We start from the raw sequence: 25,023 nt of genomic DNA on the forward strand, positions 1-25,023 counted from the left end.
GATAGTCTTTCAAAACCAGTATATGTAGACTGAAGAGTGGAAATGACTGGTCTATTTTAATTTTTCTAAAGATTCTTCTACACTTTACAGTGTATCATAATGGAAATACCTTGAGGGTAACTCCCATCTTGCAGACCAAATTACACCCTTTAAATGCTGAACAGGGTACTGTAAGTGATAAAGAAATACAACAATTAGGAGGGATTAATGCCTCCTTGAAATTACACCATTGTAATAAGTGGAGATGCTCAAGAATGTGTGAGATAGCAGTTAAGAAATGCCATAATATGTGATGTACATTTTAGCCTCACAGAGAGCAAGTATAGGCAAGAGGAGTCCTTTATTCCCTTTTGCATTATTTAAACAAAAATGGACTTTATGCTGTGGGGCAATTCATTATTCCTTCCAAATTTCCTTGACACATGAGCTAAACATATCAGTGCTGTAGCTTGTATCATGCTGGAGTATTTTCAGGCTCTGTCCTGTCCTGGGAGCTACCTTGAGCCCTTGGATCTTGCTTGAATGGACCAGATGGGATCCATTCTAGGGTGATGAGGGAGCTGGCAGAACTCTCCAGCCTCTCTCCATCTTTTATCTTCAGTCCTGGCTCACCAGGGAGGTCCCAGATGACTGGAAGCTGGACAATGTGACAGCCATCCCTGAAAAGCCAAAAGAAGGATCTGGGAAAATACAGGCTGGGGCCAGAGTGGCTGGACAGTGGCCAAGCAGGAAGGGACCAGGGGTTATGACTGACAGCAGCTGAACATGAGCCAGCAGTGTGCCCAGGGGGCCAGGAAGGCCAATGGCTCCTGGCCTGGATCAGCAATGGTGTGGCCAGCAGGAGCATGGCAGTGATTCTTCCCCTGTACTGGGCACTGGTGAGGCCACACCTGGAGTGCTGTGCCCAGTCCTGGGCCCTCAGCTCAGGAGGGATGTTGAGGGGCTGGAGCGAGTGCAGAGAAAGGCAGCAAGGCTGGTGAGGGGTCTGGAACACAAATCCTGCAAGGAGCAGCTGAGGGAGCTGGGAGTGTTCAGCCTGGAGAGGAGGAGGCTCAGGGTAGACCTCATCACTCCACAAGTACCTGAAAGGAGGGAGTAGCCAGGAGGGGTCAGGCTCTTCTCCAAGGCAACAGCAACAGGACAGGATGACACAGCCTTAAGCTGTGCCGGGGAGGTTTAGTTTGGGCACTGGGAAGAAGTTCTTCACAAAAAGGGTGTTTGGACTTTGGAATAGGCTGCATAGAGCTGGTGGAGTCATGGTGCATGGAGGTGTTCCAGTAAAGACTGGATGTGGCACTCAGTGCCGTGGTCTGAGTGACAAGGTGATGTTAGGCCATAGGCTGGACTTGATAATCTCAAGGATCTTTTCCATCCTAGTCAATTCTGTGTTATTCTGTGATCTGCATTGTGATATGTGGCATGTGGAATATATCATAATTTTAATCTCTGCTTTCCTTCAAGAGTCAGTCAGTGACTTAGAAGCCCCAGTGAAATTATTTGTGATCACTTTCCTCCACCTGTCTGCTGTTGGGAACCTGCGGAGTCTTTTAGTTTAGATTATGAACCCTTTCCTGCAGCCAGGCTAGATGTGTTCACAGCACTGGGGCATTTTAGCCCTTTCTTTGGCACCCCACCAAGCTGCTTGTGCTCTTGGCACTGTACAGGAAGCATCAGATGGATCCACTCTGGAGAACCCTCTTTATTCTGCAGCTCTGGTTCACAGAATGGGTCAGGTTGGAAGGGACCACCCTGGTTCATCTGGTCCAGAGTGGCAGCTAAAGCTGACCCAAACTTTCACAACTCCAACAAAGCCTTCCCTGTTTGTTGAGGTGGAGCAGCACATCATTCCTTGTGGGAACCTCCACAGCCTGTGTCAGAAAGCTGGCATTCTTGCTTTCCAGGAACCTCCTGGATGGTTTTGCTTTGCTGTGTTGCTTCTTCAGAATGTGTCAGAGTAGTAAAGTCCCTCATACGTGTGGACGCTGTGCCAAGAAGAATGGCAGCAGTTACTCTAAGGTTTCATGTATTTTTAATATTACAGCTTGCATTCATTTAATGTTCTTAATCCCAAAGGATCCTAAAGCACTTTATGAGCTGTAAATGCAGGGATTGTTTTCACAGCATTAGAGTTCAGCCACCTTCAGGGTAGAATGTGACAGGTGTTTAAACACAACAGGCACAAGTGTTTAAGGGGTTGCATGAAGGATAACTTGTTTTGTGCAGAAACTCCATTGGGAATTTCAGAAACCAGAACATAATTATCTTAGCTGGAATGTGGCTAGGAGGGCTGAAGTTAAACCCAACTCTAAATGTAATCATAGCTTAGAATGGAGTTTACTTAAAATAGCCCAGCGTGCTCACGGGACAATGGCAGTACCCTGATTTGGCATTAGGAGAAGCCTGATTTGGCTAAGTCCAATATATTTTAGGGAAAAATACATAGGAAAATTACAGGAAAACAGGGCTTCATTTCTTCTTCTCATGTTTTAAATGTTAAAACAGGGCCCAAAGTTTCAGCAGAGCAGGACATGTAAGATTCAGAGAGATAAACAGTTTCCTTGCCACTTTTCACTTCATCTGGAAATGGGTGATGTATAGTAGGCAAATCAAAATCTGTTTTTGAGGAGGGTTTGTTTAGTCCTTACCCAAGGACAGTTGAGAATTCTCAAGGCCTCCCTCAGATTGCTTTTCATCTCTGAGATGGATAGGCTCCTTCCTCCATGAAAATGAATGGCTGTGGCACTGATTATGAAATTCTGGAGTGAGATACAAATTTTGCCAATGCTCCCTGCTTTTGTGAAATATTTCTTTCAAACTTGTGGATATGCAAATTCCTTAGTTATGGGTCAACTCAGACCTGCCTCTGATTCTGAGGCTTAGAATCCCTTCTGGTTTCTTTATGACTGTATCACACATTTAGGCAGACAAAGAAACCAGCTGTCATTGTTTCAAGAAATACTAAGTGCTCTTCTTTTTACTGAGTCCTCATTCAAACCCCCCATAGGTCAATATTCCTTCTGGAACATATAAAATGTATGTTTGAATGAGTGTGTTCTTTTATTGGAACCTGACTAAGAATCAGAATTTGGCCCAATGTTCAAGAACAGTTAAAATTCATGTGGGGAGTCAGTTGAGCTTTTAAAAAAAGTTCCTCATCAAGCACTAGCTTTTGAGTACTAGCATTAATAATATACTAGCATACAGTCCTGTCATCCTGATTTGCTCCAGGTGAAGATTAGACCTGGACTTTTGAGCAGTCACCTACTCTCTCCTTCTGCAGTTGGAATGGTTAGCCAAGGTTTTTGTTCAATTGTTGAGTTTCACCTGTTGCAGATGAGACTCAGTGTCTTTACCAGCACTCTAAACTCACCCTGTGGCTGTGAGTCCCCATTGCTTTGCTATAAATACACTCTTTCCCAGAGGGCAGAGGCTGCTCTGGGCAGACAGGACTGAAGCAATGTGGGGCTTTCAAGTCAAAGGCAATATATTTCTTTATTTATTGACATCCAGCTGCCTGACACCCCAGCACCACCAGTACAGTTACAGGCTGGGCTTGCTATCAAAATGCACTGATGATAAAAGGAAAAAGATGCCCAGGAGACTGAAAGAGGAATGTTTTTTCATTGAAGGCAACTTAGAATTACTCCCTATTCTTTCTGTTCTTTTAAAATCTGTAGAGTTTTGAAAGGCTGGGTCTGTGACTGACAGAAAGATCTGCTTGAGAAGCCAGGCTCAAATGTGCCTTTTGGAAAAGGAGATCTTCTCTGACAGCCTTTCTCAGCTCCACAGAGACATATGCTATGTGAGATCAGGAGAGTACCTCTCAAACACAAACTATTTCCTACTGATAAATTGTCTCAAAGAAGCTTTTATTTCTCTAGTATCCACACTACAGAAACTGCCTCTATCAACTGTCCTGTCTGGGGTAATGCCAGCCTTCAAACCAGCAGGAGTTTCAGGAGGACTCCAAGAATTTTAGAACTAATCTAAGAATTTTAGAACTATAACAAAACAAAAACCAACCAATTTAATTCATAATGATTTCTGGTGTAATTCTGCTGGCAATGGGAATGCTGTGGCACAGCACAGTTCATTTCCTAAGGAAGTACACTTTATCAGGCATCTGAATTTGAAAATGGTTTTGCAGGCTTCCACAGGACATTGAAAATCATCCCACAACTTCCACAGTATATTAGTCTTGTCATGTTATTGCCTTGTACTGGGCTGACATCTGCCCTGCAGTAGGAGCACAAGAGCTTTTATCCTCAAGGATAGCATTTGGGAGTGGAACTTTTCTTATTTTGATGTGTCACAGCTTTCAAAACCTGTTGCCTCAGGGTACAAAGAAACACTTTTCCACTGCAGCAGGCACCAGTGGGACAAACCCAGACCCAGGAGCAGTGGGGTTCTGTTTGCAGGGTATTCTTACACCCAGAGCTTCCCAATAGCAAGTAATTTCTCTCAGCCTCTGGGCTTACTGCTGTGCAGGACCCAGATTCCTGAGGACAGGCTATTGCTCATAATCAGGAGTAATCTGTTCTGTGCAGGGTGTCAGCATATATAATCTTCCAATACAAGCAGGATGTTAATTTTCTAATACAACCATACAGATCTGGAGTGCCACAATAGAGCTTGCTTTTATACATATGCATTAGCTCAAAAAAAGACCTTTGTGGAAGCTAATGCTCCACAGAGCCTCAATAGAAAAGTGAAGCACTTGAGCTCAAAGGGAAAGAGAGCTTAAAATTATCTGCTTTCATTGAAACAATAACCCACTTGGCATTTTTGCCTTAGCCAGGATTTCCATACATATGGGGGACAGTTCAATTGCTTTTCCACCAAAGACAGATCAAACAATAAAACAGGATAAACAAAAACTAACAACCTCCACTGGCTTTCCAACTGAAAACAGTGTGTCCTGAAAGTTTTATGAGCAATGGAAGGTTTCCCTGGCAGCTGAATGGTCAGTGATTTTTCCCTTGGTGCTTTTCTGGCATGGAAATAAATTCCTGAGCAGTTCCTGCAACAATCAGCACAGAAGCCAGTGGTAAAGGTAAAACTTTTCTTGCAGGTTTGCTGTAGTTGTTGCTGGTTTTCACCTTATGAGAAGATGGGCTCCTTGTGATGTGATGGAACCAAAGTTCCCATCACATCAGGAACAGTGGGGAGAGCAGTCTGCCAAAAGCTCTGAAACCACTGCTGACTTCAATAGGAAAACTCACAGGATCAACCTTATGTGTCAGTCTTAGATACTGCTCTCCAACTTATTGCAAGCTAGGTGCTTTTAATATTCCCAGCCAGCTCTAGGTGTGTGTCTAAAGGATAGCAGCATGCCCTTGTGGAAGAGGAATTTTCTTCCTGCCTCTGATTCTGTGGCAGGCCTTTCCCATGACTTGCCACAGGGAGGGCAAGATTTTTTACTGAATGCTGAAATGCTGGCCTGTTTTCCCAGCCTGTAAGAAAGCCTGTTGAATAGCAAACCAACCCAATTTTATGTTAGACAGATCCTATTTTAATGCTATTCTGTAGAATCTTATTGTGCCACCTTACCAGTTACTGGACAAATGCACCCCATTGCCCCAAAACAGAATCCATGTCACACCAGGACTGCCTTCTCACAGTACTAAAATCTGTAAGATATGGCCAGAGAAGCTCTTTGCATGTTCTCCAAAGTTTCATATAACCTAGAAGCTTAGTAAAGTCCAGTTCTGTGTTGCTGCTTTTCTGACAGCTTTTACTGGTATCCAAAGGTTTTTAGGAGTGCTTTTGAAGATGTGGTTGCTTCTAAGTTAGGATCTTACAATATAAAAGTAGTTGTGACCAGAGAGTTAGATAATGGTCATGTTTGATAATGTCCACACCCAGAAAACAACTGTAATATGGCCTTTGTGTCATGCTTGGTGACCTACAAGATTTTTCCAGAGTTGGAATGGTGTGTGAATGTTAGAATTGTCTGTTGGGTGTACAATTCCACAGAGCCCTCAATCCCTGTTACACAAAACTGTCACATCCTTCACAAAGGATGTGAACATGAACATGGAACTTTATCTCTCAGAATGTGGAATATCTCATTACATTTTACTTATGCTGATTATCCAGAGTTTATGTTGATAAAAATCTTTAAATTTCACCACCTTGTCTGTGTGTTGTGCATAACAATGTAAGGTTGGAGGAGTTCTAGGGAATTTAAAAGATAGCTAGTCAAACAGAGATGTGATTTTTGTGTTTGTTTTTCTAAAAGACAAGCTGAGTTACATGGTTCCTGTGATAAAAGCACTCAGTAGTGATCTGAATTGGTTTTCATTAGGCTACTATGCCATAATTTTAATCAAGAGTTTCTCAAGGCATTCCAGAGTTGGGCACAATTGGAGTCACCCTCCTTCTCCCATAAATAACATAAACCTCCCAGGACACCAGAGCTGCAAGAGATCCATGTTTAAACTCAGCAGAGAATCTGGCCCACTCTGAACCCATTAAGTGCCAGCTTGGAGTGTCACAGACCCTGTGGCACAATTTCCAGACTATTTCACAGCCCCTAGTGATGCCATAAAAGCATTTTTTATGTGACATTGGTAACCCAAGTTCTTAAAAAAAAAATTTAATCATAAGAGTCATTTGAAAAATGTGTTTCAGATTCATGCATAATGTTTTCAGAAACATTTATTATACAGTTTATTTCCAAAATTCCATTTCACTCTCTGATTCTACCTCTAAATATAAATCTAATCCTCCTTCCTTGTCCTCTTCCATATATATAGCACACCCACATGTGATAAAGCCTTCTGCCACAGCAGTAAGGCAAGGTGGAGGGAGGGGGATGAAGGCTGTAGGTAACCTGTGGGAGCACTGAATGCACTTGGCTGCTGCTCATAATGCTCCAAAGATATAATTATCACATGCATGATGAGTACTACACCTGCTGCATCTCTTTTGTTTAAATAAATAAAAGATTCCAGTGCTCCCTCACTGAGGAGCTATTAACCAGAGAGGTCACCAGAGGATTTCACACTCCCTGTCCATCCCCTTTCATCTCTCTCTCTTTTTCTCTCTTGCTCTCTCTCCCCCTCTGTCCCTGCCAAACTATTCCTATCAAAATCCTCACCACCTCCTTTCCAGTGCTCAGCTTTCTGCTTCGTTGTGATTTTTACATCTTTTCACTTCCCCTCTTGGAGCCCTCTTTCCTGTTGCCTGTAAATCTGCTCCATTACAGTCCGTAGGTAGTGATCACCAAGCCAGGATTCTCAGTGAGAAGCAGGAATAGCTTTAACATTAAGGATGTGTTTTGTAGGTGCTTCACTTGGCATCCTTGTTAGAGCTTGCTTTGTCTCTGCAGCATAATTTAGCATTCTGCTCTGCCAGTGCATTATTTCTTCTTCCTCAAGAGTCTTGCACGTGTCTGTACCCTCCCTGCTGCCCAGTGTGTGGCCTAGACAGGCTGCCTGTGACACAGCAGGAATTATTTATTTGGGTATTTGCTGCAAAGGCCCTTTTCTCTTTTTTGGCTCAGCCCATCTGCTGGTGAAAAGTTCCCCTGACTAAAACCTCTTGCAGATAAGGAACCTGACCTATCACTGATTACTTGTCAGTAACTGATGTCCTCAAGCAGGGGCAGGACAATTGTTAAGGCTGCTACAGTAAGAAGTGTTAGATGCTTGGAGAATTACATTTTCCCCTCTCTACTAACAGTGAATCCAATTTTAGGGCAGTGCAGTAAGACCTCTGCTGACTGCTGTCAACAATGACCCACTTTCCTCTCATAGAGGGAACCTCAAGGAGTGCTTCAACCCAGCAGAAATTCTTTTTCCATAGTCATTCCCCAGAGTTTCATTTCTGCTGCTCCCAAGTCACCTCTAACTCACAGCATTGTATCCACATACATTTATTTCCCTCTGTGCACCATTATGGATTCACCCAATGACAGCCAAAGTGTTCAAAGGCCTTACAGGACATGTGTCAAGCAGAGCAAGGCAGTGGTTTAAAGACTGGGGCCTATTTCTAGCTTTGCCTGTGACTTCTCATAAAGGACTAATGAGATTATGTAGGTGAATAAATCCAAATGCATGGAATTAAATATTTAAACACATATATAGTGGGAATATGGCCAAATTTTCTGGAATGCTTAATTCTCAAAATGTCATTGCTAGTAACAGAATCTGTTATTGTACAGACCCATTTGAATGCAAACCGATTTACATAAATAAGAAAGACAAATAAGTGTTAGTATCTAAGTTTGAAAATATTTACCATGCACTGTGTTTCCTTCAATTACTGAAAAAAAAGCATTATTTTTACATTATTGTTTCATAATGTGTGTATACATCCTGAAGTGACAGGTGATGTGTGAAAGCAACAAGTCTGTCTGTATAAAGTCATACATATTTTAATATAAGAAAAAAACAGTGACAAAAATAAAAATAGTCATACTTCAGAAATAAATCTGGTAGCAGTTGTAGAGTTCACTCATATCTATAGGTGGTAGAATCCCACCATGACTTCTGTTTCATGTGTCCCACCAAAACCCTAGATTTGGTTATTGGGGAGTTCTAGCCATGCCCAGTGCCTACATTGCCTTAGAACAGATGGAAGGGAAAACAGCATGGGTTAAAAAAATGCATTGAGCTTAACTTTGTTTCTTTCTATTGCTGTTTTCACAAAAGCCTGGGAGGTGTGGGACAGCTTCAGAGACTCTAATGGCAATTCTTGTCTTTCAGGCATCGGATCTCAAAATCAAAATTTAGGTAAGTAAAATTGACTTTTGCTTTTCCCCCTTCCTACCATTTTTGCTCTTTTCTGAAGTAGTTTACACCAGCATTGCTGGGATGCAGTGGTGATTCTAGGAGATCCTGCTAAATATGTCAGATTTTAGTCATAAATTTTTTCTTAGTTTCACACTGAAATAAGGCATAGGGACTACTGACTTTTGAAATACCTATCTATGCTACCTTTGTATCTCAAACCATAAAATACAAAATCAGAAATAAAAACCCAGTTCAACCACATCATTACACTACATCCATCAACATCAACCCTGTCAGCTCAAGGCTCTCTTTGTTGAACTTCTCTGCTTTGCTTGATTGTAAAGATTTCAACTGATGAAGTCGGCATCTTACTTGTGAAATTCAGCCTGGGACATGGGGAGCTTCTCTGGTGGTGTTTGGTTTTCTGTTGGCTCAGAGCTTTTGGAAAAGTGAAGCAATCCTAAGATGGCTATTTCTGGGGCTTCACTGGAGAGGCTGACTGAACTCATGGAACTTGGTTGCTAAGGTCCATTTCTACCCTTTTGGCAGGATCTCAGCTGCCTCCATAACCCTGAATTCAAAGTCACGTTTATAAAATACTAAATGAATTTTCAGAATAACTAGAGCAAGTTAACTGAGTCCTTCTGCTTACCTAAGGAGCAATGAGTAATGTCAATTTGGGAAGCACATGTGTGACATCCCCATGTAAAGAGAGAAAGAAAAGCACAGAAAACACCATACGTTGTCATGTTCATGCACATTTGTGCACGAGTACACACAAAAGCATGTGAGATTGCAAATAGTTTAATGACAACATTAATGTCTAAGTGTGGTGCCCATTTTAGAAGCTGGGAAGATTATTTCTTGTCCCAAATCTGCTGCAAAACATGCAATGTATTTGTGATAGACTGGGTGCCTTTGTAAATTGCATAGGTGAAACACATGAGATTTGACCACCTGTTGTTGCAAAATCCTTGTTCACATTGTGTTCACATGGTCTGGCTTTAGTTCCTATAGATGAGACCCCTGATCTCAAGCATGGCTCTAGTTTGCCACTGAAAATTATACACAGGGCAAGAGTAGCCAAGAAAAGTTCTTTCTCCTGTAACGTGGTGCATGTGTGTGTCACTTCAGGCACACACACATATCTATGTAGTATCTATATAAAACTATTAGATTTATTATACAGTGGCAAGTGTTGCCTGGAAACTGGTTGCTATGCAAGTTAAATTCTGAAGAGTAGGAGGTGTGTAATTAGCTTTAAATATCTTCTGTGGTTAGTAATTACCCTGAGAAATCAGTGACACAAGGGGATGTGTTCATGAAAGGCAAACTTTAAAAACTCTCTTGATTAGCAAATGGTACCCTTAGTTCCAGGCATGAAGGTGAGATGCTGAAGCCCTCTAAGTTTTGGGATTTTTTCAGAAGTAGCTCTTGTATAGGGCTTACTCCTGAATGTTGCTGAGTGCTGGAAGTGTTCTTTGGATTTTATTTGACCTCACCTCTCCAAAGACTTAATCCTTCAGCTCCATGTGATTGAGTATCTTTCTATTGACTGTCCTGAGGCTGGGCAAGGTGCCATTGCAGGCCACAAAAATCAAATACAAGGAGAATATTTATTTTTGTGGCAACTGAGCTAAAAAATCTCTTGAGCTTTCTGCAGTGGATGCCTTACTCAGATAAAATTATTGCTTGAAGCTCTTGCAAATTGGTTTAGGACAAACCTTATTCCTATAGCTATAGGAGGGATGTTCACAAGTGTCGACTCAGATGAGAGAGTGTTTCTCAGGGTGAACTTGAGTTACTCCCTACCATTCTTGAACAATAAATCAAGACTAGAGTCTCCCTTAACAGAGAGCTGCAATAGCCTAAAGATCCCTCTCTGAAAAGAACTTTCCCTTCTTCAATTTTTCAAGTCGCTACTGGCGCCGATGGAATCGATTCTGCAGAAGGAAGTGCCGTGCTGCTGTCAAGTCCAATGTTTTCTATTGGCTGGTGATCTTCCTCGTGTTTCTCAACACCCTCACCATTGCCTCTGAGCACTACAACCAGCCAGACTGGCTCACGGAGGTCCAAGGTGAGGAGGAGCTGCTGGTTCTGCTTATTATGGAGGGTGTCAAAAAAGGGAGCTGAGAGAAGAGATGATGCATTAAACCCCACCGTGTAAAGGGAGTGTGCACAGCTCCAAGCAGTCCTGTGTCTGTGCAGGATCCTAAAAAATACAATTAACTTATCTGCCTGTGGTGGGAGAAGTTATCAAAAAAATGTAAAAACCTCCTTTCCAGCCAAAGCCGTGCTCCATTGGGTGTAAGTGAAATCAGGAGCTTATGCTAAAATTATATTTGCAGCAACTGGATTCCCAATTTATGGATAGCTACTGGGAACCCCACATTGTCCAAGGTTTCCCCCGAAATGGCATTTATGATAAATTATAATTATTAGGGGGGTGATCAAGAGTGATTTGTAAAGTTCTCCTGTCTGCAGAACAACTGAATTCTCTCTGGAGGTGAGAGCAGCTGAAAAGGCTTAATTAAGCAACAGTAGGTAGCACAGCAGCTCTTCTATTCCCACTCTCCTCTGCAGATGACGGGTGTGAAGGCAGGTTGTGCAGGAAAGGCGTGTCCCTGCCATTGGAGGTTGTGTAATACATTGCAGCTGGATGTGCAGTACATGAGAATTGCTGCAACTCTCTTGCTAAAACATTTCTGTGAATGAGATGCCCACGCTTTTCTTTGCTCCCATTCTTTGACCCAAGATATATAAAGTTAACTTTTAAGGCTGATCCTTAAATTGCTTTCTTAGAAGCAAGGGCCAATGATTAGTTGTGTTGATCTTTTGACTAAGTTTCTTTAATCTGTTTTTTTTTGCTTTCCATGAGACACTGCCAATAAGGTGCTGCTAGCTCTTTTCACGGCAGAGATGCTGCTGAAGATGTACAGCCTTGGGCTCCAGGCCTACTTTGTGTCCCTCTTCAACCGCTTTGACTGTTTCATTGTGTGTGGAGGCATCCTGGAAACCATCCTGGTGGAGACAAAGATCATGTCACCCCTGGGCATTTCGGTCTTGAGATGTGTGAGACTCCTCAGAATATTTAAAATCACAAGGTACTTTATTGCTTCTTTGGGGCTGGAGGTGGGCTGCTGCTCGATGCACAACATGTATGGGTACAAGTCACTCACATCCCTGTTTATTTTCACTCTTTCTACCACTAAAAGGTAGTGAGAGTGCTAGATTAACAGTCCTCATCTTCTGAAGTCTGTAACAGGGTGAGGAGGGCTGTACAGACTGCACATCTATCCCCACTGTGAGTGGTGAGGAATCAGGCACAGGCAGCTGGAGGCACCTGACACCACATAAAGTGTTAAACTGAAATCTGGAATAATGTGAACTGAGCTCAGGCTCTTGCAATTATCTGCAAAAGACAAAGAAAACCAAAACAGCTGATAGCCTTGTGACCTCCTCTGACGCTTTTTGATGACAGAGAGGAGCCTGAAAGGCTTCCAGCCAAAACAGCATTTGACTGAGGAGCCCATGCCAGCTCCAGCAGACTCAACAGTGACCTGAGTGGGAGACTGTGTCAATACCAGCAGCTGTAGGCAAAGGGTGTTGCCAGCTATTCCCCTTCCAAGGAGTCCATCACAAAGCAGCAACTTTATGAAGAAACCAGACTTTTTGCTGCTTCCAGTATCTCCTCTTTTCCCTTTTCATTTTTCCCTCCCTCCCTCTGCATAAAGGCACAGTGATATCTATTAAACAGTCACTGCTTGCTGAGCCAGGTACCTCCAAAACACCAGCTTGGTTTGGCAGGGCTTTTTCACTTTGAGGGGAGTTTGTAGGAGAGATCAGCTCCAAACTTACTCAGAGCACTTGAAACAAATCCATCCAAGCTCTTGCCCCAAGTAGCACAAGGTCTGCCTTTTCCCATATGGGCACAAGCCAACACCTTACAAAAAGCTTGACTGAGGTGGTGAAAGAGTTCTTTTTCTGCCTGCTCAGCCATGAAAATGTCCCTACAATTTCTGTAACACTCCCCCCCCTCCCCGAGGAAATTTCTGACAAATTTGAGATAGAAAACACAGCACATGCGAAAAATGAGTCCAAAACTGGAAGATCATCAAGATGGCTGAGCTGAGAGGCAGAAATAAAGCAACAGACTTGGACTTGTGCATCATACAAGATTTGTCCTTAAAGCTTCTGAGGCTCAGATCTCTGGCAGGATGGATGGATCTCGGGGTCAGATGGCAGAGACAGAAATTTGGTTCACAGCCTCAGAGAGAGAGGCCAAAGCAAGCCTACAACTGTTCCAAAAGGAGGGAAAAGTGTTTGGATGTGTGATCTTAGTAGAGGGAAAAACCTTCCAGAGGAGAACATTCCCTCCCAGAGAGGGGAAACAAGAGTTTCCAGCAGGAAAGGCATCTTTGCTCTGTCAGAAATAGTGGGGATCTCTGGTCTGGGGATTGTTTTTCCTGGATCTATCCATTCCCAAGTCCCAGGCTTGGTTTCTGAGGGAAGCAGTAGCTGTTTCAGGCACTGGGTAATCAGATACACCCAGGGCAATGTACCAATAGCTATAAAATATGAGCTTCAACATAGCATCCTGGAGAGGTCATTGTTTTTTCAAGACATGTCTCCACTCCTACACAAAATATATAAGCTAGCTAAGAGAATTCTCCAATAGAAAGGCAAACACTGAGAGAATATCATTAAAACTTTAGAAAGCCTGAGCTGGTGGAGTACTCATATATTCCTAAAGCTTCTGGCAGAAATGAGATGATGGAACCAATCAGCAGTAGGACTGGTTACATTTGCCTTCACTCTGCAGCACAATTAAAATACAATTTTGCCTGGAAAAAGTGTTACCTGGAATATGTCTCCTGCAATTTGTGCATGGGTCTGTGTGTAAAGCACAGAGCTAAGGAAGAACTCATGATGCATAATGTATTAATCAGATTTTTCTTTCTTTCTTTCCTGTTCCTAAAAGATTGACAAGTAGGCTGCAGTAGCTTCAAATTTATATGTTTTGTAATTATTCATAATTTTCTTCATAACTCTTCACTCTGTGGGTGAAGTTCACCCTCATGTGGAAGGCCCTAACACGAGCCTCCAAAGCAGAATTTTAGGATCACTCATGCCTTACTGCAGGACAGAATACTTTGGCATTAAAGCCAAACTTTTACCTTCTCTAGTAAATTATATTTTTCTATTGTTCACTATTGTCCTTACTGCAGGACAAAATACTTTGACTTTCAATCCAAACTTTTACCTTCTCTATTAAATTACACATTTTTTTATTGTTCACTCAGCTCTAAATGCAATGAGAATTTATTAATGACATTATCAGCACTGCTGGAATACCCTACCTGGGTGCAATGATAATTCAGAAAGATACAACACAGGAAATCTGGGAGGGGCAGGAGGAAGTATAGAATTATTTGGTTTATATCAAACAATTATATAGAATTATTATTGTTTTATATCAAACAATAATTATAGAATTATTTGTTTCATATCAAACATACATTCATGGGCATATGGGGGCATACAGTGGAGGTGGGAATAGTGCTAATCTAGGATATGAAAAAGGTACAAAGCAGGAAAATTACTCTGATGAGAATATATCAGAAGGTAGACTATTCTTTATATATTTACATAAATTTTCATGGTTTCATAGATTTTCATTTATTTACATGGTAAACACCATGTACAAACAAATTCTGGGTCATCAAGGTGATGCAATTCTACAAGAAACACAAATATAGCTCAATAATAGAATAGGATCAAATAAAGATACTATCAGATAAACAATGCATCATTTCAGAAACACCCTTTAGAATTTCAAGACCAAACATTTCTTCCAAAATTATAAATACATTAGACAAGCAGACAATGTAATCCGTTTTATTCTCCCTAATTTTTTAAGTGCTGTGCAGAACATCTCACTTTGCTATGAGAAGACAGATTATTTTCTCATTATAAATAATCCTTTACTACTTTATATGCATTATAGCCCTTTGTATTTAAAAAATAAATCATATAATTTGTGGCAGCATACAGAAATTTGATGTTTTATACCTAATCCTGCCACTAGGTAAGTCACTGTGAATTGTAGGGAGGAGAGACAGGGTGCCCCATGTTTTGTACTTGCTGTCAAAAATCACTGTCAAAGTGGTTTTATATGGGATGAACAGGGTGGGAAGTTTCCCAATAATGAGTCTGCCAGCTGTTGCTGCTGCTTTAAACCCTGCATCTGTGATTGCCAGAGATGGGCTCCTAAAGCTGTAGGGGAAGGCAAGGGAGAGAGAGGGGAGGGAAGAGAGCAGAACAGGTTAAGTTCTAACCCAGTTCTGCAATTGATTGCTGTGTGAGATGTTGAACAAACCACTTGACTTCTCTGCATCATTGCTCCACTTTGAGCAGGGATCACAAGCAGGTCCTGCTCACCTGGGGGTTTGCAGATCCTCGTTCATGGCACCCTCAAGGGCCCAGGATCTGCAGTGGGGGCTGTTCAGAGGCACATCCATCTCCCCATAAATCTGAGGCAGCAGCACTGCTTTGTCCCGTACTTCCCTCTAAAAGCTGCCTGGCCCAAACCCTCCTATTCCATCCAACATCCAGTGCTGATTTTTCCTTTGTGGTCAGGTGATGACCAGAGGGGATGAAGTAGTGAAACCCTTTGTCTGGGATTCAGCCATTGCTGACATGAAACCCTTGTGTTTTACTGAGTAACCCCAGATCTCACTTTGAGGGAGTTCATGGCAGTCCTGCAGCCACCAAAGGGGACAGATGCTAACCTCAGGTCAGGCTTCTAGCACCCTGAGATAAGACTATTGTTATTTTCACGTCCTGATCAGTCAAGCAATTCTTATCCTCTTCTTTCTCCTTTTTTTTTTTCCCTGATTGGTTTATTTACTTTTCTAGTGGTACTGTGTTTCTAGCTAGCACTAGTACACAGATAAAACAGCACTAATTTTACCACCAGGCCATCTCAGTTAATTGCTTGAAGCTTGATGCTTATGTAAGAATCTGAATGCCAGGTACTGAGCCATTTGTAAGAAATGCAGAGCTGATAGAAGTCTGCAGGGTTGTGAGCTGAGATAGCAAAGCCTTTCAGCTTAAACTGAGTCACTGGGACTGTTCAGATTTGTAGCAACTTTACTGCTTCTTAAGGGCACTGCTAGAAAGACCTAGAAAATGTGTGTTCTGGCTGACATTGGGGAACTTGGAGATATTCTGGAGCCCATCAACCTCTGCTTTAAGAATGCTGAATTCATTTGACTTTCATCGGAATGTATTTTTCCCTTCTCCTGTGTCACTTTCCCTTCTTTCCAAAGTGTGAAAGTATGTGAGCTGTGAGCATAACTGCAAGCACAGGGAGCTGTTACATTGCACATTCCGTGTGGATATTTGGTGGCACTGAGCCCACAGCTTCCATGCCCTTACCTTTGCACTGTAGTTTTTCATTGCTCATCTCTTTAATTGCAGTTAAACTTTAAAGCATCCTAGTTTTCTCTGAAATGCTGAAGCTGGGCTGGAGGGAAAACATCACAGCTCTCTTTGAAGCTCAGTCCTTGGAGATGAACCTGCTGCTGAACTTGAGAGGACACAGTGGTGTCCCTCTGCAGATCAGATTGCTAATCTTCCTGAAGTGATTGGGCTGCTCAGGCAGTCCTGCCCTCCACAGGACAAGAAAAATACTCTTTCTAGATCAATATTTAAAAAATATTAATTTAACTAGGATTTAAAGAACCCTTGTCTCTAATGAGGATGTATACTATCTTCAGGAAAAAATGATGAGTTGAAGGATTAGACTTCCACAGAAGAGCCAGAGCACCACTCTGCCATCCTTTTTACCTGGAACTTTTGTCTTCATGGTTAGAAACACAGAGTCCTCTGAGTGAAGAAATGTTCAAAGTTGTGGGCCTTGGGAAAAGGGACTAGAAGGCCTTGGTGGACTCTCAAAGCATGGTGGCAGGCCAGGCAGAAGGCAGAGCCCAGGCAAACATTGCTGGCTTGCTGACCTGTGAAAGCTGTTGGGGCTTTGCTAACAATGTGCATCAAAATGAGGTGGTTAGAGGATGGCAGCTGATCTTCAGCCCAGTCTGAAAGATTTGGCAGCCTCAAAGCACAAAAGAGAAGAACTCATGACCAGCTAAGCAGTAGTTTAGGAGTGATTGAGCAGATGAAAGACCAAAGTGGAAGTTGCTTCACGGGTGATGTGGTGAATTCTTTAGAATTTTTTTCTAAAGCCTCTTTCCAGCTTGTGACTACTCTGCAGGCTGAGAAAGAATGTAAACTTGCATGCTGCAGCAAACACGCTGCTGGCATCTCTCTAAACCCTAAAGTGGAACCACCAGGGCAAGAAGATCCTCTCCCTGCATCATATATGAGTCTGAACTGGGCACAAGCCTGAATACACTGGGAGAAAAGGTCTTAACCATCCTGTCTCTTGAATTAAGCCATTTGAAAATGTTCTGCAGCTTGTTTGAAGGAGTATAGTAGGTTTGAAAACCAAAAAACCAAGTGATGGTGTGGTCTTCCAAATGAATGTAGATCTGGAGTTTGCTTTAGGGTCCTTGTAAAAGGAGCACTGATATCTTTCTCATTCCTCTCAGTCCCAGAGAGCTCAGCAACCTCTCTGTGAGTGAGCCCAAGCACACACTCACACACTCCAAGTCTTGGGCAAGTTTGTATTTGCATCCAAACAGTTTCCCCATCTGTTCTTGCTAGTTATTATAGGCCATTCTCTGGAGTGAGGTATTCTGGCTGCCACAGCATCTGTGAGTGTTGTAATGAGGTTGGTTCGAATGTAACTCACTGAAGCAGCAAGAACTAATCACTGTATATTGATAGAAGATGTGCAGAGCCTTAGATGGAGAGTGCTGTAATAATCTTCTGGGTGTGTGTGTGGAGTGGGGAGTGGAGGGAATTGTGTATGTACACGTGTGGTAGTAAAATTACTCATTAGCTGCAGTAGGTCTCGTTATCTCAGGGAGGCACATCAATGATTCACTGCTTAACAGGGTGTTTGGAAATGCCTGCTTTCCACAGAAGGCAGCCTGCACCAATATCCTGTGCAGTCCATGAGCACCTGTCTCGAACTGAAGGATTTTAACTGCTTCTATTTTCTCTCCCAGATATTGGAACTCCCTGAGTAATCTTGTGGCTTCGCTCCTGAATTCAGTCCGCTCCATTGCCTCCCTGTTGCTGCTTCTCTTCCTCTTCATCATCATCTTCTCACTCCTGGGGATGCAGCTCTTTGGGGGCAAGTTTAACTTTGATGAGATGCAGACCAGGAGGAGTACATTTGACAACTTCCCTCAGTCCCTCCTGACTGTGTTTCAGGTAAGGGCACGAGTGGTCCCTGTGGGGCCAACACTTTGTGTTTTCATGGGGCAAGACAGGTCCTGCAGCCCAGCAGTCCCCAGGGTGGGGCTGGACCCTGACAGCTCCAGGAGCAGGGTGCCTGGTTGTGCTGCCAGCATGGGGTATTCCCTCCCAAAGTGGGAACCAAAGATAAAACCCCTGTGTTGCAAGGCCACACACAAAGGGGTCTTTGCAGGGCATGATAAGAGAACAGCCATTGCCATTGTCTCTGGGCAGCACTTGATGCCAAAGCCCAGCCCTGCTGCTGTCCTGCCTGCTCTGGGGAACAAATACCTGCTCACAGCAGTAATCCCATGGCCTTTAAGCCCTCTGCAGCTTTGGGAGTGACCCACCAAGAGCATCAGGACCATGATTTCACTGAGATGTGAGGAGAAGGGAAATGGCCTGGAGGGCTGGGCTAGGGCAGTGCCACAGGCTGTGCAGCCTGTCTGAAACAACAGGCATGGGAGGGAAATGCTTGGAACCACAGGGAGACTTCAATGGATTTGTCTAGGAGAGCCATTGCCTTCAGCCATCATCTTCAAGAAGACACTGTTTGGGGTTTTTCACACTTTGAGCACAGGCCTTCTTTGCAGTCTCTTTGTTCTGTGGTTTGTTTTTTGTTTTTTGGGGTTTTTTAATGTTCTAGATGGACACTGCCAGAGTCTCCATCAGCTCCATGCTGGGGGAGGGGGTGTTCTCTAGGACAGTGGGTATCTTTGTGTTAATGGGGTTTTCAAATTCTCTGTGTGGTCTAACACTGTATCCCTTATTGGTGGGAATGTGTCATTTAGATCCTGACTGGGGAGGACTGGAATTCGGTGATGTATGATGGGATCATGGCTTATGGCGGCCCCTCTTTTCCAGGAATGTTGGTCTGTATTTACTTCATCATCCTCTTCATCTGTGGAAACTGTATCCTTTGATGCTACTCTTTTCTGCAAGAGGGGATGAATTAAAACCACTCTTTACTTTGTTATGTCAGAAAATAGTGGATTTCACACCTCACATTTTTCCCTAGGTCTGAATTTTAGCTGAATTTTACACTGCCAAAAGTTTAAAAAGTTCATTTTGTTTTAGCTGGTGCTAAGGCATATAAACAGTTGTAAAAGCCAGCTAAATGCCAGTTCCACATGCTAACTTTTATTTAGTATCTTTACATGTTAATTATTTTCATTTTTCATTGCCCTTAATTCTTTCTTAGGTTCTTCTTCCCTGCCTTCTCCACAAACTAATCTCTGCATTTTTTTTTTTTACTTTAATGGCTTTTTTAGTAATATATTCCATGTGCTTCAATCCAAACCTTATGTGGAATAAAAATATGTATAATCTGCAATTTGCTATATACAAATGCTGTAGTAGGAGTAACATATGTTTGACATAATTGATTTATGTGAGATCATGTATTAATTCATGTATAAACTAACAGGACCTGTGTTCCATTTCAGTCCCTGCAATCTGTGTGTTCTTCAAACAGAAAATGTTGTGCTCTGTTATCTTCCAGCCTGTGCTGGTCTTGAATAACTTCAGTTCTGTCTGGCTTTAAGGTGAAGTGAGGGCACTGTGCTCACCCCAGGAGGCACAAGGCACATTGCAGGATTGTGCTGTGAGTGTCTCTTCACAGGAATTTGCATATAACATAGAGCTGCCATTCTGTTCCCCATCTCAGTTTGCTCCAAATTTGTCCGTGTTTAGTTTCTGCTTCCCTAATAAATGGCCCTTCTGTGTCAGAGGTGACATTTCCTTTTATACTGATGCCTCTATAAAGCCACCTTATAGACTCAGCCCAGCTCTTCTGGCCTTTGCCCATAATTCACATCTTTCAAACCCTGTTATGTGACATTTCTGTTGACCTGCATGCCCTCACTTCAAAGTGAGGTGGTGCAATTCCACTTATCTGAAGGTCAAGGTAGGCAATCTGGCTGACAGCTTGAAAAAAAAGCTACAACTTGGATCCCCTTGTGAAAATGTGAGCCAACTCTTCAATGCTGGCTGACTTTGGAGCCTTTAGACCTTGGAGCCCAGGGAGGGGAGGATGTCTGTGTTTCCAGACTAATCCTTGAACCAGGGTTTGCTGAGAAGTTATCATGGTATAATAAAACCTACACTCAAGAAATGTATAAAACAACCTTGTGGTCAGATTTGTAACATGAGATCTGAACGCTGAATGGTAGGACAAGAAAACAGTTGTGATTCTTTGCCCTGCAGCTACATGGGCATGAGTGGCCATGCATGGACTCTCTGCTAGGAGATGGCAGAGTTGTCAGCTCAACCCTTCACTGTCCAGACTAAATTAACCTCAGAAATGCTCACCAGAGTCCTAAGCTTGCTGTCCATAAAATCCACTGGTGCAACCTAAACTGTCAAAAGATGCAAAGCATTCCATTCTCCTCTATGTTCAGTGGGATCCTCTGCACAAAGGGAGACACTCTTGGGAAACTGGAAACTAAAATGTAAATCTGTAAATCTGCTGTTTTACATCAGCCATTCTGTTGTGAAATTTTGAAAACCCACAAAGTGTGTTATCTGTGTGGAAGGAAGGTGTAGGTTTGTGCATAAAGGATATGCAGTTGTGTGAAATGGAAGTTGGGAAAATCCAAGAGATCTGATGACAGGTTGCTAAAAATTTTCAATTAAGAAACCTTTGGTATAATCTTTTTCTGCAGTTTTCAAAGCCTGTTTTCTTTAAGTAGCACACAAACAGATATCCTGCTGAATGTATTTTTGGCCATTGCTGTGGACAACCTTGCTGATGCTGAGAGTTTAACATCTGCACAGAAAGAGGAGGAAGAGGAAAAAGAAAGGAAAAAGTTAGCTAGGTAAATCCATTTGCATACACCTATCTGCACACATTCCTGTAATTACACACAGCATGGATAGATGTGACTATGATGCCTATACATACATGTGTGTATATATAATATATGTCATTATCTGTATGTATATAGGTTACATATGTAATTAATGTAATTATAGTTGAAATTATGTATATATAAATTTTTATGCAAAGGAACTCCAGCTGTAAGATGAGAAAATGTGAGCTAGGAGTTTCCCCCAGTTGCAGTGGTGTGAGCAGAGGAAAGGAAGTCTGGGTTACTGATGAGCTTTCAGAGCATCAGCAGAGAATGAGTGTGAAATGGTGTCAATCCCATTTGAATCTCCCTACTATCTTCTGATTGCTTTGGGCCACGAGGCATGTTTTCTGTCATTTCCACGACGAGATTTAGCAGCTTCTTTTTCTTTTGATGCCACATGCTGTTCTTCTCTTGCCAGTTCTTTTAGTGTTTCTGCAGACACTTAAGGGGCACAAGCTGGATGAGGAGCTTCTCTGTCATTCCCAGCTGCCAACAGCAGGGAAGCCTCTTCTTCCTGGTTCTTCCTATTCACTGTCTTCCAGGCTGCTTGGAGAGCATCTCCTGTGCAGCTCTTTCTGCTTCATCCTGCATGCAGCTCAGCAGATTTCCCTCTCTCTAGGGGTGCAGTGAGGGGCAAAACTTTAGTAGACAGTCTAGTTGGAAGCTCACAAGATATGGGTTAAAAATGGTCTTTTATCGTTGGGTGAGCAAAGAGATCTCAGGTGACAGACCCAAAATATGCATTTTCACAAACACACACACAAACACATGCCATTGGGAAAGCAACAAAATAAGGGACATCCTATAAAAATAGATCAGAACCCCTGCCTTTGCCTGCAGATGAGGACAAGGTGGAGCCACTGGTATGGAAGCTGAACTCAGAATGGAGATGCCAGCCAGCTGATTGTTCTCATGGTGTGTCCTGTACTACATGAAGTTCCTGAAAGGGAAGCAGCTTTGTAACTCTTTGGTTTTTATCTTGTAAAACTGCTAGGACTGCTAGTCCCGAAAAGAAACAGGAGATGGAGAAAACAGCTGTGGAGGAAGAGACAAAGGAGGAGAAAATTGAGCTGAAATCGATCACTGCTGATGGAGAGTCCCCACCTGCTACCAAGGTAAGGTCTGCTGACAGCCAGCACCCTCTGTGCAGTGATGGCATGAGCAGCTTGGGTTTCTCAGGGAATAAAAACTGTCTGCCTTGTCTGATAAAGGCTTTGATGCTTCTCCTTCCATTTCTGTCAGATCAACGTGGATGATTATCAGCCCAATGAAAATGAAGAAAAGAGCCCTTATCCCACAACAGAAGCACCAGGTACACATCTGCTTCCTTGTACCCCTCACTCAACAAAGCTCCAGTTGCTAATGTACACAAAGCCAAATTGGGGTAGCAGGTCTGCTGGAAATGCTTTTATGATGGGACAGGATGGTGTCCTTGCATGTGTTTGCACAGGTGTGCATTTGGCCCTTTGAAGTCCCTACACTGATCTGCCACATCTGATTTGGTTCCCTGTAAAGCTCTTTATTGGAAAATACAGACTTTTACAGAGAATCAAATCATATAAAAACCTGTTTGAAAATATACAAATGACACTCTTTTCAGTGTGCTTTATCAGTACTCAGTGGTGGTCAGGGGAGTCTCACAACAGTCATGAAAGGGAAAGTGCTGAATTCCTTTTTGCACTGTTTTCTAATCAAAAAGGACAACGTGACACAGCATAACTCTAAAGGCATAAGATCTCAGCCTAGAACTGCAGGAAACAAGCTGCATTAGGCTGGTTTTCAAGTCAGTTAATTAACTTCATTCTCAGACACTTGAAAGATTGGTTGAAGAAATCTCAGAACTTTAAGCAGTGTTCAAGAGACCCTGAATGGGGGGCAGGATTGGAGCTAGTCAATTCAACTTCCATTCTTGGAAAAGTACTGGAACAAAGGGTTAAACTATATGACCACAAGATAAGGAGATGATCAGCAGCCAACACAAATTTGCCAAGAGCAAACGACATCAAGCCACCCTTATTTTCTTCTGAAAGGGGCTGAAAACACTTGTAGACAGGAGAAACGAATTAGATGTCACATTCCTTAACCTTGCTTAGGCTTCTGATCATCTCTTACAGTGTTCTCCTAAACTGACTATGGTCTAGATGATGGTGAGAGAAATTATTTGGCCCTTTATGGGGAGGGTAGTGATAGCCCAAGTGAGTTTGTGCAACCCAAAAGCCTGTCTGGAGTTCAGCTCAGTTCATTGTTAATGACCTGAATGATGGAAGAGGCAATATGCTTATTACATTTGTAGATGACATGAAGCTAGGAAGGACAAGAAGTGTGCTGGAGGGCAGCATTAGAATTCAAAGAGCTCCTGAGGTTCTGGATAAATGGTCTAAATAAAATTGAAAGTGCCAGGCTCTACACATAGACAGGAATAAACAATTCACAAATAAAGGATCTTAGGTGACAGCTAGTTAGGTAACAGTCCTTGAGAAAAGGATCTGAATCTTATGGCCACAAGCTCAACAGATGTCAGCAACAGTTTGCTGTCTTTGAAAAGGCAAGCAAGTAGTGAGATTTATAACACAGAGAATGAATGAGCCTTTTGTCCAGTTATGGGTTGGTTTTAACTGGTCAATGGAAACTAATCAGAGCAAAGGAATTGTTTTATTGTGTTCACCTTTGATAAGACCTCTGGAATCTGGAATATCTCTCTTTGGGTTAAGAGGAGTGGGGCTGAATAGAAGAGAATGGTGAAAACAATGCTAGCAGGTAGCAAGAACTAAGATTGGGTAAAATTTGTTCATTTGACTAAGGAAAGGCAGGGGAAACATCTTCAAATGCATAAAAACCTTCTACAGCTAGGAGGAGAATTATCTCCATTATGAAGCAACAGATTTAATAGGATTCACAGCAGAGAGAATTTTCTAATGGTGAGGCTGTAAAAGCTCACAGAGATGGTTGTGGAAGGCCAGCACCACTTGTTAAGGACAGGTCAGAAAAATGTCTCCCAGAAAAGGCTTAGATGTAATAATTAATTGAACCTGGCTTGGCAGGGGCATGAACCAGAGGGCCTTTTGTGATCCTTCCCTGCTCTCCTCTTGAGTGTTTCTGTGATTATGTAACAGGCTATAATAGGCTATAAGACACTTTATCTTCTATTCCATGATTCCTAATAAATAAATGTCTGATAATAGGTTGATTTGATAGGGTAAAAAAGTACATTTTGAGTAGATGGACAAGAGCTTCAGACAAGCAAAATGGAAAACTGTTCATTGTATTTGATTTTCAGTACAAGAAGTCCTCACATATGCTGTACTTTTATTCTTCCATATTTATAGCAAATTTATCAGGAGTAGAGTGTGGTTCTAACTTTGTGCAATGCTATTTTAGCACTGCCTGAGGCAGGTCACTCTGGATTTAATCTTTCCATCACCTCTGTAGGCCCAGGCACTTACTGGACACACATCCCCAGTTGCTACAGGGTTTGTGGGAGTCTTTAGTAAGAAGCACAAATTAAAACAGCTTGATACAGTTTTGTTTCTGTTTCTCAGCTAGCTTGGATTTGCAGAAAATTGCATTTTTTTCAAGTGAAATAACACTCATCTGAATGTCAATTCTAAGTCTACTGCTAATAGAATTGGGGTTTATTTACTTTCTGTAGACAGCTTAGGAAGAGCAGCTTATAAATGAAAAATATAACAAAACACTACATCTACTTTTTTTTTGCCATGCATAGAATTTGAGGGCAGAAAGTGAAGTGAAAACACTTTTAATGCCTGCCTCAGGGTGCCAATCCCCGTCTTAGCATACTTTTCAACACAACCTAAAATGTGAATGGATTATCAGGTTTTCTTCTGTCTCCTACTAGAAATGCAAAGGGACACCATCTTGCTCCCTTGCCATTGTATGGCATCAGTGCCATTTCTAAACAGGCCTGTTCCCTGAATTGTTTACCAATTCTTTGTGAAGACTGAAGATTCAGTGTTCAGAAACCATTTGAACTGCTCACTTCATTTGTTTTTCCTCACACAGGGCCTTTCCTAACCTGCCTTGCTCAATCTCTGATTTGTTGCTGCTCC

The 25,023-nt window shown here is 42.4% G+C and overlaps 1 protein-coding gene across 4 annotated transcripts in view; it reads left to right on the forward strand.

The window, feature by feature from the left end:
• The window catches only part of CACNA1C (calcium voltage-gated channel subunit alpha1 C), a 458,270-nt gene that overhangs the window by 339,529 nt on the left and 93,718 nt on the right, over window positions 1–25,023 (forward strand). For all 4 annotated transcript variants that reach the window (XM_050984223.1, XM_018919792.3, XM_050984221.1 and 1 more), the window contains 8 exons: window positions 8,712–8,738; window positions 10,655–10,815; window positions 11,617–11,842; window positions 17,873–18,080; window positions 18,896–19,016; window positions 20,806–20,920; window positions 21,951–22,071; window positions 22,199–22,268. In XM_050984223.1, coding sequence (XP_050840180.1) covers window positions 8,712–8,738; window positions 10,655–10,815; window positions 11,617–11,842; window positions 17,873–18,080; window positions 18,896–19,016; window positions 20,806–20,920; window positions 21,951–22,071; window positions 22,199–22,268 — 1,049 coding nt within the window. The remainder of the gene's footprint in view (window positions 1–8,711; window positions 8,739–10,654; window positions 10,816–11,616; window positions 11,843–17,872; window positions 18,081–18,895; window positions 19,017–20,805; window positions 20,921–21,950; window positions 22,072–22,198; window positions 22,269–25,023) is intronic.

Source organism: Serinus canaria, chromosome 1A (assembly GCF_022539315.1).
Source record: "Serinus canaria isolate serCan28SL12 chromosome 1A, serCan2020, whole genome shotgun sequence".
Taxonomy (NCBI): domain Eukaryota; kingdom Metazoa; phylum Chordata; class Aves; order Passeriformes; family Fringillidae; genus Serinus; species Serinus canaria.